The sequence below is a fragment of the Mustela nigripes genome, chromosome 8, assembly GCF_022355385.1.
Source record: "Mustela nigripes isolate SB6536 chromosome 8, MUSNIG.SB6536, whole genome shotgun sequence".
Lineage (NCBI taxonomy): Eukaryota > Metazoa > Chordata > Mammalia > Carnivora > Mustelidae > Mustela > Mustela nigripes.
The window spans coordinates 20,898,215-20,911,346 of record NC_081564.1 but is presented as its reverse complement, the minus strand read 5'-3'; the positions used below and the strand labels follow the sequence as shown (position 1 = coordinate 20,911,346).

The window sequence follows — 13,132 nt, the reverse complement described above, 5'->3', positions numbered from 1 at the left end:
AATAAGCAGTGATAGGAATTGGATCATGTTATATTGAATAGTAGAATTTTGAACTATTTCTTGGACTCCCCTTATATTCTGTGGGTCTGTAATTATGTATTCTTATTGTGATTCTTTTCTCATTAACTAATCAAAATAGCTACTTTTATTGTGTATTTACTCTGTGTCAGGCACACTGTGCTAAATTCTTTTTATTCTGTCCCAGTAACCAACAGTCCTTGTTTTATCATCATCAGTTCAACTCCATAGTGGTATTTCTCTCACGAAATACAGATAACTAATATAGATAGCTAATATTTTTTCAACAGCTGTCTGTACATGCAATGAATATTGTATGGAAAAAGTTGGGGAGTCCCGATCTATGAGTTTGGAACAGGGGTTTGATCACAGTTTGATCACAGGGGTTTGTCACAGTTTGATCTAATTATGCTTCGTCTTGACAGGGATACAACTCTTAAGATTTTTAATTGAGGAAATCTTACAAAGTTGAGCTTAGGGTTCTAGAGGGGCATAAGGCAGGACCAAGGGAAACTTTTGAGCCTTCTCTCTTATACCTCTTTTCAAAATCTTCTGAAAAAAGGAAGCTAGGATTGTGGGCAGCATGACCAAGTTGTACTTTTTCTCATCTCATCTCATCTCCTGAGTGTCCTAAGAAAACAAAATGTGCACACTCTTCTTGTGTAACTGCTGTGTAATCTGTGACCCTAACTTGCATTTAACACTGTACTTTGCCTACCTGGACAGAATAGCTAAATCATACTTTTCAGTGATTTCATTGTCAGACATGGAAAGCAGTTGTTCTTTCAGTGAAGTAATGAATGATTAAGTTTTGTTTTAAATATACAAGAAATTATCAAATTCAGGGGCACCTGGGTGGCTCAGTGGGTTAAAGCCTCTGCCTTCGGCTCAGGTCATGATCTCGGGGTCCTGGGATCGAGCCCTGCATCAGGCTCTTTGCTCAGCAGGGAGCCTGCTTCCCCCTCTCTCTCTGCCTGCCTCTCTGCCTACTTGTGATCTCTGCCTGTCAAATAAATAAATAAAATCTTAAAAAAATATATCAAATTCATTGAGACTCTTATAAGGTTTTTGTGTGTATTTTCTGCCCAATTTTATTGAAATAACAGCACTGTCTGTATTGGTTGAGGATGTATAGCATGATTTGACTTCCATGTATTGTAATTATAATTGAAATAATTACCACAATAGATTTTTGTGTTTCTTAAAATACATCTTTAAATCAAAAACTACAGCCATTTTGTCTCTCTCCATAAATAATAATAATAATTTACAGATATTTGGCATATGTATGTGTATACATAAATAAATGCACTTTTTTTAGTTTATGTTTTCTAGAAATGCTATATTAAAGCTAAACTGTAGTTATTTTTACTTGGAATGTGGTATATATTGCCTCTTGGATTATAGAAATCACCTAAAACGTGACATGAAAAGAGTAGTGACAAATGTCTATAAACACATTAAAGATTAAAACCGTCGCTGAGTCCATTGAAAGGAAGTGATCTTATGAATTAGTAATGAAAGTGCATTTACAGGTTATTGTCTTACTAGGGTCTGAGTTTTAACAGCTGCTGGTAGTTTAAACTAATAGAAGTCTGAATTGCCCATAATTGAGTATTCATTCTGTTTATGGATTGTTTCTTAAGAGAAACACTTAATAGTATTACCCATCCTAAATTACTTCAACAGGGAGTTATAAAAATGAAATAAGATAAGGTAAGTCCATATGTTTTGTATACATGAAAAGTGCTCTCTCTCAGTGTATATAATATAAAATTATGAAATTATGTATTAAATTTATTGAGTGGCAGTTTTAGGAGTTGTTTGAAACTTTATTTAGATCCCATGAATACAATTTGTGATAATTTCAAAGTATATTGGACTAAAAAGTTAAATGTGTGTTATAAACATATAATAGTATAAGATTATGTAAGTGAAACAGGAGGCCACGTATTTTAGAAGATGTCATATAAGCAATGAGTGTATTAATTATCATTTTTCTGTGTCATTTAATCAGCTACAAAGTCCTTTGCTAGTTATGTGCTAATAACATTTTATTCATTTACTTCTTTTTTCTCTTTCTGCTCATGTCTTAAGACTTTTCTAAAATTTAAATACTTTACTAACTTTCTGGCCCTTTCTGCAATTAGCTGGAAGGATGTTTTCTTTTAATCAGAGTTGATAACACTTTTTAAAATAATCCAATTAAAGAATACAAAGGACAATAATCTTATTTTGTTTCTGAGCAAAGCACACATATTTTAGATAACAACTTTTAGGTTTTTTTTTTAAAGATTTTATTTATTTATTTGACAGACAGAGATCACAAGTAGGCAGAGAGGCAGGCTGAAAGAGAGAGAGGAAGAAGCAGGCTCCCTGCCGAGCAGAGAGCCTGATGTGGGACTCGATCCCAGGACCCTGGGATCATGACCTGAGCTGAAGGCAGCGGCTTAACCCACTGAGCCACCCAGGCGCCCCAGATAACAACTTTTAAATACTATGTCTGAAACACCACATTAAATGTAGCCATGTTCTAGTACTCATTGTTAAAATTATCTTAATAACCATCAAACACTGATATTTCCCTTTAATTATATAAAAGGGGAAAATGTGAAATAAATGGAATTTGAGTGTCTTTCATTTATCTTGTATCATACCAGATACATTGGTGAGATATATAAAAATCTCCAAACACTGTCATTGAGGAGTTTATGTTGTTAAAAGTAGGATAAAAAATATTTTAAAATCATTAAAAAAGCAATTTGTAAATAAATGCCAAAGGATGTGGTAGAATTAATAAGTGTTCTTGAAGTGAAAAGAGTGAAAGTCTTAAATTTTCTTGAAAGAAGGATGCTCACAGTTTAGGATGTTGGAAGAAATCAGAATTGATTTTGAACTGTTTACTAGAATTTTGAACCCAGGCAACCTCCATCTTAGGTATGCTGACTAGTTGTAATAAAGAATCACCATCAGTCTTGGAGCATAGTATATAAGTATAACATGCATTATCTTTTCTTTATTTCAAGGCATACTTCCGACAGGGTGTTGCCCTCCAGTACCTTGGACGTCATGCCGATGCCCTGGCAGCCTTTGCCTCTGGACTGGCTCAAGACCCCAAGAGTCTACAGCTTCTGGTGGGGATGGTAGAAGCTGCCATGAAATCTCCCATGAGAGGTAAATAGGATGAAAGTATTGGTCTGACAATAATTTAAAGCAGGACATGTCTAGCCGTTGAAGACCTTGGACTCAGGCACTGAAAACTGATAGGTTATCAAATTTGCCAAGATTGGATATTTTACTCAAAGGAAGATCAAGAATCACTGTCAATAGCTGATGTTAATGAAGTGCAATGGGATGGTGGTAGGGCCACTGGCCCAGAATATTATGGACTGGGATTCTATTTTAAATTTTTTTTATAAACTATATGATTGTGGGTGAGTGAATTAACTTCTCTGGATTTCAGAATTATATAAAGAATGCTTTTTTTTTTAAATAGTTCTAAGATTCTGTACCTCTAAATCAAATACCGCCAGAGGTAAATTGATTGACTCAGTTAGACTGATATGCCATCTAGAAATAATCAAATAAGAGACGATATTAGACATTCTAATATTTCATAAAAGGAAGTATGGATCTAACTGTAAGCTGTGTCTAACATTTTTCAGAGGAACATGAAAAGATTATGTTGAATTAAAAGGAAAGAGAAAAGATAGACACGAGTTTACATGGTTTTCTCCTGCTCTTACTTCTGTTTTATACCAATTGATATTCTGGAAGAACAATGGATTGAAAATAGTACTGGAGGTTGGAGGCATTCTAAGGCCCAAAACCGATTGGCTTCCCTTCGAGGAACATTGATTTTTGCAGCAGCCCTTAGACAGATTGGGCTGAAAGGATACACCAGGTACCATCTTTGCAGTGACCGAGACACTAAGGCAGATTGACGTCAAACAGTAGACAGCTAATAATGTTCCATATTAATTAGATTATGTCAGATAGAACTCTGTTTTATCTCTGAAATGGCATGTTTTTGAATGAACCTAAAAATTTTAATGGCAGTGTCATTAGATATTTTATCTGGTTTTGAAAATATTTGTGACATGATATAGTATTAATATATCAGCTAGTACAGTACTTGGCTCATAATAAATGCTAAGTAAAAGTCTGATGAACTAAATGGGACTCATATAGTCTCTGGGTGATTCATAGCTTATAAAAGTGTTTTCCTGGAAGTGGAAGGTTGCATGTTTTAGAAAAAAAGAGATAAGGAAATCTCGCCTCATGTGATTTTATAACCCCACACAAAGCTGAGTCTGCTTGTAGGAACCGAATGGCTTCTCCCACTGGGGGACCTGCTGTTAATAAACTCTGACTTAGAGCAGATGCGCTTTGGAGCTCCAGGGCTTGCAGGGGGAAGTGGACAACAACAACAAAAAATCAATGTCTCTCCTTGCCATTTTCTGGCATTTTCTGATTCTCTTCATACACGCTTCTGCAAGCAGTTTACCTGGAACATTTTTTTATATAGTTTGTGAAGATACCACTTCCTTATTCTGAGATGCTTCTGCTGCTGCCTTAGAATACTGGAGTGAATGTGTTGAGATCAGCAGAATCATACTTACCATTTTGCCTTTGCAACAATTTGTTTAGATAAATGTAAGGAAATCTTCCCTGCCCTGTGAGAAATCACTCAGTGCTGCCGTCCCCCTTAGGGTTTTCTGTGCCATGTTCTTTCCCATCTTATACTGAGTGACCTAAGGCTGACCCCGGAGAAAGCTGCATCTTACAGGTGCCTGGAGCGCTTCAGTATTTTCTCCTCTTTCCTTAAGGCAATTTGATTTATCTCATTTATTTTTGGCATTGCCTTTACTACCGTGTCTATTCCAGGTGGGTTTCTCTTATCAACATTTTATAGAGGCTGTTGCTTTGCACGGTGTTGTTCTGGGCATCATCTCACATCTTAATGACCTCTCTTTTTGTCATATGGTTGTAATTCACAAAATCTGTCATCATTTGCTGCCCATTTTTTACCCACTGTTTATTTTAGCTTCACACCAGTCAGTTTGTGCTGTTGTTGCATAGCTGTGCAGTTTGGGTCACTTTACATAGAGGTCTGATCTGTTGTTGTATCAGTTTTTTTTTTTTTTTTTTAAGATTTTATTTATTTATTTGACAGGCAGAGATCACAATTAGGCAGAGAGGCGGGTAGAGAGAGAGAAGGGGAAGCAGGCTCCCCGCTGAGCAGGGAGCCCGATGTGGGGCTTGATTCTAGAACCCTGGGACCATGACCTGAGCCAAAGGCAGAGGCTTTAACTCACTGAGCCACCCAGGTGCCCCGTATCAGTTGTTTTTGTTTTGTAATTCTTAAATGTCACAGAGGAAGCTCCCTAGTCCGAGTACTTCGATAAAGAAACAAAGCTCCAGTGATGTGCACAGTATCCCTGTGGTTTGGCCTTTTGGAGTAGTGTCAGGATTTCTTTTTTTCTTTTTTTTTTTTTAATATATGTGCTGCTGAAGTGAGCACAGGATTTCATTTTTTTTTTTTTAAAGATAGGGCTGATCCACATCAATATGTCCTTGTTCCCAAATAAATGTTATATTTATCCATGTTGAAACTTACTTGATTTTTTTTACTAGATTTTTTATATTGTTGCTTATACTGCTAACTGGATTAAGTCCATTTTACTTTATTGAATCATTACTTAATGGTTTCACTCATGTTCACCAACCAAGATAACAGTTAAACTACTTCTCCTGTGAATATATTTACATCCTTATACATACTGTATTTCCTTAAATCGTTAATGAAAATATAAAAATAAGTATAAATATAAAATGATATGCTTTTTCCTGACCTCTCAAGTTATCCTTTGCCTATTTTTCCATTTCTCCTTTTCAGGTAGCCTTTCAGCAGTTTCAGCTCATTGTATCTTGTAAATGTTTATGCAAATTTGCATGGTAGAGCATAGTACTACTGCCAACCAAATTCAATAGTATAATTACAAAGTGAGATTGAGTTTACCTTTATTTGTTCCTCTAAAGATGCCAGGGCTGCTTCTCGCTGAGGGTTCTCTTGTGTATATTTTCTCTCCTTCCGTTAATTTGGTAATCTAGACTATTACATTTATGGGCTATCACCTGCCGTGGTGTTTCTAGCAGCTCCAGAGGATCCAGGGAAGCTAATTTTATGGAGTGCTTGTGGAAAATGGCTCTGGAATGGATAAGCTTTTCTCTCAGGGTCAAGTTGGGGCTCACCTTTCATTTGCCTAATTGCCACCCACCCTCAGAGAATACTTTCCCTTTGATTTTCTTTTAGGTGGCCATCACTTCACAGGAGGCCTAGTTCTGAAATGCTCTGTTAGGAGAAGATGGGAATCTAATCCCAGGGCTGCCATTTGCTGTTGCATCAACTGAGTCAGGTTGCTTCCCTTCTCTATGCCTCAGTCCTCACCTGTAAGAGGGAAATGACAAGATACACCTCCTAGTACTGTTTTGTGAATCTGCCACTAGAAGGTATAAGCAGGCTCTTGCCAGCCACCTTCCCCACCTCAGTGTGATGCACTTCTCCCTGAGGAGTGCACAGAACAGCCGTGTTAATCTGCTCTTGTATTTATGATGGGCACGGAGGTCTGGGTGTGGGAGGAATGCCGCACCGCCCAGGGGGGCCTCTCGTGTCAGCCCCCAGTGCCAGGAAAAGCTGCATTTCTCCTGAGTGGGTGGTGTATTATTATTATTATATTTTAAATGGTCTGGGAATTTTAGATGTGCTCTTTATCCTTTTGCTTCATCTTCTGTGAAGTGTAGAGCCTGAAATGTCCTGGCCACCTTTAGGAAATGGGCCGGGGCTTAGAGGCTGCCTGTCTGTATGCTGAGGTGTTTTTGTTTTTGTTTTTGTCTTATCCTTACTTTCTATTCATTCTGACATTCTGACTTCTGTATTTTCTACTTTTATTTCTATAGAAGGCCTTTGAGTCCTTTTGGAACAAACCTGGGAAAATGTGAAATGGCTTAGACAAAGCACTAATAAGAGTCAGTTGTTTTTCTTTTCTTTTCCTCCTCTTTTTTTTATTTTTTTTTTAGGAGGGTTCAGTTTTACTTTTTGTATCAATCAAAAGTTTTCTAATTGTGGTAAAATATGTGTAACATAAAATTGACCATTTTAAGCAGTTTTAATTTTATAATTCAGTGGCATTACATCCATCTACAGGGTTTGTGCGACCATCACCACAATCCATCTCCAGAACTTTATCTTCTTTCCAAATTGATACCATGTCCCCATTAAATAATAACTACCTGGGAGGACTGGGTGGCTCAGTGGGTTAAGTGACTGCCTTTGGCTCAGGTCATGATCTCAGGGTCCTGGGATTGAGCCCTGCATCAGGCTCTCTGCTCAGCGGGGAGCCTGCTTCTCCCTCCCCCTCTGCCTACTTGTTATCTCTCTCTCAAATAAATAATAAATTTCTCTCTCTCTCAAATAAATAAATGAAACCTTTAAAATAAATAATAACTCCCTATTCCCTCCCACCCCCACCCAGCTCATGGCAACTACCATGCCATTTGTCTCTGTGAATTTAACTACTCTAGGTACCTTCTTTTTTTTTTTTTTTTTTAGAAAGCGCATGCATGGGGGGTGCGGTGCAGAGAGAGAGAGGAAGAGAATTTTTTTTTAATAAATATTTTATTTATTTATTTGATAGAGAGAGATCACAAGTAGGCAGAGAGAGTGGGAAGAAGCAGGCTCCCTGCTGAGCAGAGAGCCCGATGCGGGGCTCGATCCCAGGACCCCGAGATCATGATCTGAGCCGAAGGCAGAGGCTTAACCCACTGAGCCACCCAGGCGCCCCTCTAGGTACCTTCTATATGTGGAATCATACAAAAGTTGTCCTTTCGTGACAGCCAAGTGGTTTTTAATATAGTTGCCTCTTTAAGGAATCACCCTAATAAAAGGTGACCATTAAAATTAACAGAATGTTATGAACCTCTCCTCTAAATTTGGGGTTTTGGGAGTAGTTTACATTCATAATACTTTGCTTACTTTCTTATCTTTCATTACTTGCTATTCTCTCTTTGGATCATTGTTTTGGAGATTTATTTCAGAATCGTTTCCATCAGTCTCCTGGATTTGCAGTGCAGTACTATATTTTAGTGATGTATCCAAGAGTAACTGGTAGTGGTATCACCAGGTTTTTATAATCATCGATATATGGAAATGTTATAAGGGTAATTGGAAGTCTCTGGGTCTTCATAGTGACATAGACAAATTGAAATCTGTGAAAGTGTTAATTACCTTGATGTTTGAATGATGACATAATTCTTTCTTGCGATTTAACTTTTTATTTTCTATAAACTGAAAGAGCTCTATTGGACCTATTTAGACATAGAAGTGACAGATCACTGTGAGGCACCATCATGTTTAGAGATATTAAATCCCAAATCCAGTGATATTAATATATGAATAAATGTGTGTCTCAGAACTGATGAAATATAGTGTATCTATTCACTGAGTGAGATTGTTTATTAATAGTCTCTACTATGTTCCTACAAGCTCTTCAAATGTCAAGAAATGTGACTTCGTTCATCTTAAAATCTTAAAGCCTATGCATTTTGAACGTACATAAGTGGTATTCAGTGAATGTTGTAGAGGCCCTCTACATTTTTACGTAGTTGGTTTAACATAGGCTATTTCATATATCATGCATAGTTTCTAGAAGGAAAACATCTTAATGGCTACAGGCTGATAAATCTGTTCCACCTAGCCTGATAAAATCACAAAGTTTGTCTCCTTGCTAATAGCCTATGTTTACTTTAGAATAGGAATTAGAGCAATAGAAAAGTAGAGTTGGAAAGAATCTCAGAGATAGCTAATCTAGCCTATTTTTTTTTTTTACATCAAATAAAACCCCCTTGTTCTACCACTTTTATTTATCAAAAGCATGTATACCTGCTAACCAGAGCTTCCGACTAAAGAGTGTGGGCCAATGAGACATAATTATAGGCCAGAGCAGAGAAATTTGATATTAAAAATTTAAATATACAGAAAGTGAAATGGACTTTTATGTATATATCTGTGCACATACATATCTATGCACATAGATGTACATCCATGTATGTACATATGTATTTGTTTATGTGAATGTGTCCACAAGTATATATAGACATAGGCATATCTATAACATTATAGATTTATATAACCACTACCAGAGTCACAATCTATACCTGACAAAGTAAGGAGGTAGAAGTTGTGTAGCTTTGAAATCCACGTCTCTTTTTCCTTAGCTGAGTATTTCTGCCCATTATTCCACATTTGCTTCCTTTCCTATAATGGTCTCTGGTCCCTTCAAGCTGGCCTGTTCTTCATTCTCTGTCATTCCATGTGCCTATCTTCTCCTGGCACCTTTGTTTAGGACAAATCTGCCTAAAATACCCTCTACTCTCACAGGGAAAAAAAAGACACCAAAGACTTGTCCAAGTCCTACCTACCCTTTCTCCAAGAAATCAAGTTGTGTTACCATGAGGCTTTCTGATTACCCTTAATAATCACTCCCTTTTCCAAACTCTTATGACATGTATGTATATGAGCTTACATTTATTTTGTCTGTTAATTATTTATAGTCTCTTTCCAATGTACTGCAACTGGAAATTTGTTCTTTTACCTCTTGTTCCTTCAACTGTGTTTTTATTTAGTGTAAATTTGTACAATTGAAGATTTCTTTCTTTCTTTCCTTTTTTGGCAGGGGTCATCTTCCAGGTATTTCCCTTAGTCCTTTAATTATGGCAATGTTTTCTTTTCTTTCTAACATGATACAGTTTTAGAGTTCAGTTAGAAGGCTCCTTTTTTGGCTATGATTGCTATGGTTAAAAAAAAAATCACCAGCTGAAGCACGATATCTTTGTTGACAAGTAGTCATTTTGGTCTCTCTGTGTCTGAACGCTCTTCCCGTGTTTTGGGAATTCCCTTTTCTACTTCTGCCCCCTGCCTTCCACTGTAAAAGCTGAAATCATCAGATCCTAATGTTCCCATCCTCCTTTGCAGCTAAGAGCCACCTCTGAGTTAGGAGCTAAAGGTTCAAAGAAGAAAGGTTAGCACAGAGTTTGTTCGGACGGTGTTGGTTGGCAGTTGTGACATCTGTTTTCTAAAGGTGGCATTCAGTGGTGGCGGAGGCAGCATTGGAAGCTGAGGTGTCCTGGGTTTAGTTTTGATGGTCATGTTGCTTTCACTATAGAGTTTTTGTGGCACGATTTTGACTGTGGGTCTGGAGGCCTGCTTTTTTGCCCTTGGCAATAGATCTTCAGTGCATTTCTTTTCTACTTAAAACCAGCCAAGATTGGTTTCTTTTGTCAATAACTGAAATTTTTGCCTGGTATGGCATCAGAGAGCCTGGCCTTAGAGCCCTGCAGTGGGTTCTGGTCTTGGCTCTGTTCTAAGCTGTCTGAACTTAGGTAAATCACTTCAGAACTTAGAGGCATCATTGCTAAGATGGGTATTTTCAAGGTCTTTTCGGCTTCAAAATTCTGTTATTTTTGCTTCTGCTAATTGGCTGGTGGGATGCTAGTAAGATCATCATTGACTCCCAGACCCATCAGTGGGTACCACCAAATTCTGCTCACATTGATTTCAGTATGGTACTATTTTCTATTCTAGTAATTCCTGGGTTCTTGTGCCTGTATTTAACCCTATTGGTCAGCTAGTGTTTACTGGTACTACTCACACTTGCATCTTGACAGGTGTAAAAATGTTCTTTGTTCTCTATTTAGTGATCTGATTGAAGGGGGAGAAATGCTTTAGGCATCAGTAGGTTTCGAGGTTTCTGTGGTAATGTTGATTCAGATGAGAGCTCCTCAGTGTGGAGTTGAAATTCAAAGCCATAAATTATAAAAATTACATTTTAATGCAGTACCGTTGGCTGAGATATTCAAGATTTAAAGAGACCAGGGTTTTAATAGTTTGTTTTTTTTTTTTTAACATATGTACAGGGGAACAACTAATGTGAAATAGTTTTTCATGAAAGCTAACAAATGTGTTGTAAGTGCCACGTCATTATAGGGTTATAGCCAGTGGCTCTGCGATTGTCTTTAAAAAAAAAATGGGGGGGGGGGGAGAAGGCACTTAGAGGTCATTCTCTAAGACTCAAGTGGAAAGAATCTCTTTGTGGCTTTCAGAGCCCTAGTCCATGTCCTTTCCAGATACCACATGAAAATAAAATGAGATCAACCTTAATTTTGTCTTCTGTCTTACCTTAGTACATTCAGGTGATGTTTTTCTTTTATGCTTTCATTTGTCACCCCAACAAAAGCTGGTAATACTTTTTTATTTGGTCATACTGGTCTTAGAAGAAGCAGCGGATGCTGGGTTGCAGTGAGGATGATGGGGATTTTGTTGGGAGAGTGTCTTTGAGTTCATCTTCCAGGGAAAAGGTAGATGGAGTTCTATTAATCAGTCATTCAGATTCAGATTGCACAAAGGTTTATTGAACTCCAGATGTATTAGGGACTATCACCTGTGTTGCAACAGGAAGCTTTCGATTTAGTGTCCACATTGTGCCAATTGCTATGGCATTATTATAAAGCATTAAACACTCTATAGCAGTGTTCGCATTTAGCTGGGGAAATGCCTTAAAAATTAACATACATGGAACAATTCTAAAATAGTTAAGGGTAGAACAGCAATACCTATTATAAAAATGCAGCCAAAGTTTAGATATGAAGAGTCAGGTGGGCTGGAGGGCCTGGGAATACCATATGGTGGAGTCCAAACTTTAGGGTTGTGTTTATAAGATTTTGAGAAGACAGCAGGATGGAGGAGGGAAAACTGTCTGGGGGAAATGGCATGCTAAAGTCAAAGAAAGACCAGAAGAGAAGGTGGGTGTGGCTTACGCAGGTGCAGTGTGAAGAAGGAGACTACCTACCAGACGGAGGCTGAGATTACGGGGTCATATGGATAAGTGGACACTCGGGGTGGTGCTAAATTAAGGGCTGAAGAGTTTGTACTTGAAATGCCCCATAAAGAGGTACGATACACATTTGTTTCTAGAGCATATTATAAAAGATTGTTTTGTATATCATCCTACATTTTCTTGTTTCCTTTTTCTTTTCTCCCCAGACTCCCTCGAGCCCACTTATCAGCAGCTTCAGAAAATGAAACTGGACAAGAGCCCCTTTGTGGTCGTGTCTGTGGTTGGGCAGGAACTCCTGACAGCTGGCCATCATGGGGCCTCTGTGGTTGTCTTAGAAGCTGCTCTCAAGATTGGCACCTGCAGCCTCAAACTGAGAGGTTCTGTTTTCTCTGCCCTGAGCAGTGCTTACTGGTCTCTTGGAAACACGGAGAAGAGTACTGGATACATGCAGCAGGACTTGGATGTAGCCAAGACCTTAGGTAGGGTTGCTTCTGTCTTTTATTTCAATACAGAAAGGAAATAAAGCTGATTAGCCTCACATGGATGGGAATAACATATGCAATGAAAAGTGAGTGTGTCTCTAGAATGTTCTCTGTTTTACACCACTTAGGGCTTCAGGGCTTTTCTTATAAAAAAAGTTCTGTGGATTAACATATTAACATATTAACATATTCATTGCCCTCTTCAGAGATTTTGGCTAACAGATTTAATATCCCAAGTGATAGTATTGATGGGTGAATCCTTCATCTTAATTTTAATTTTTGTGTATCTCTCAGCATTTTGTCAGAAGTAACAGTATAGTGCAGTGGTTGAGAGTGTGGCCTGTGGAGCCAGAAGGCTGAGTTTAGAATCCCCATTCTGCCACTTACTAGCTATATGACCTTCTGCAAGTTGCCTCACCTCTTGGTTCTACCATTTCCTCATCTGTAAAATAAGTGTGGTTTATGATTATGATCGTTGTTACAGTGATTATTCAGTGACTTACAGCACTGCAGGAAGAGAAGAGTATAGTCGATCTATCATCAGCACCGTTGTAAAGAAGCAACATGTCATAGTGGGTTTAGTTAAATGACTGAATCAACATGCTGATGGTTGTTCAGAATCTGAGGTCATTTAGCAGAGCATTGAGGTGACTCATAGCAGCTTGTTTGTGTCAAGATCTTTAACCTCTCATTTCCAGGATACCTATGTCCCCAAATGTAGTTTATGTTATAACAACA

The 13,132-nt window shown here is 37.9% G+C and overlaps 1 protein-coding gene across 4 annotated transcripts in view; it reads left to right on the top strand.

Moving 5' to 3' along the window:
- Positions 1-13,132, top strand: part of TTC28 (tetratricopeptide repeat domain 28) — a 637,573-nt gene that overhangs the window by 333,581 nt on the left and 290,860 nt on the right. For all 4 annotated transcript variants that reach the window (XM_059408718.1, XM_059408717.1, XM_059408719.1 and 1 more), the window contains 2 exons: positions 3,045-3,192; positions 12,119-12,391. In XM_059408718.1, the coding sequence (XP_059264701.1) occupies positions 3,045-3,192; positions 12,119-12,391 (421 nt within the window). The remainder of the gene's footprint in view (positions 1-3,044; positions 3,193-12,118; positions 12,392-13,132) is intronic.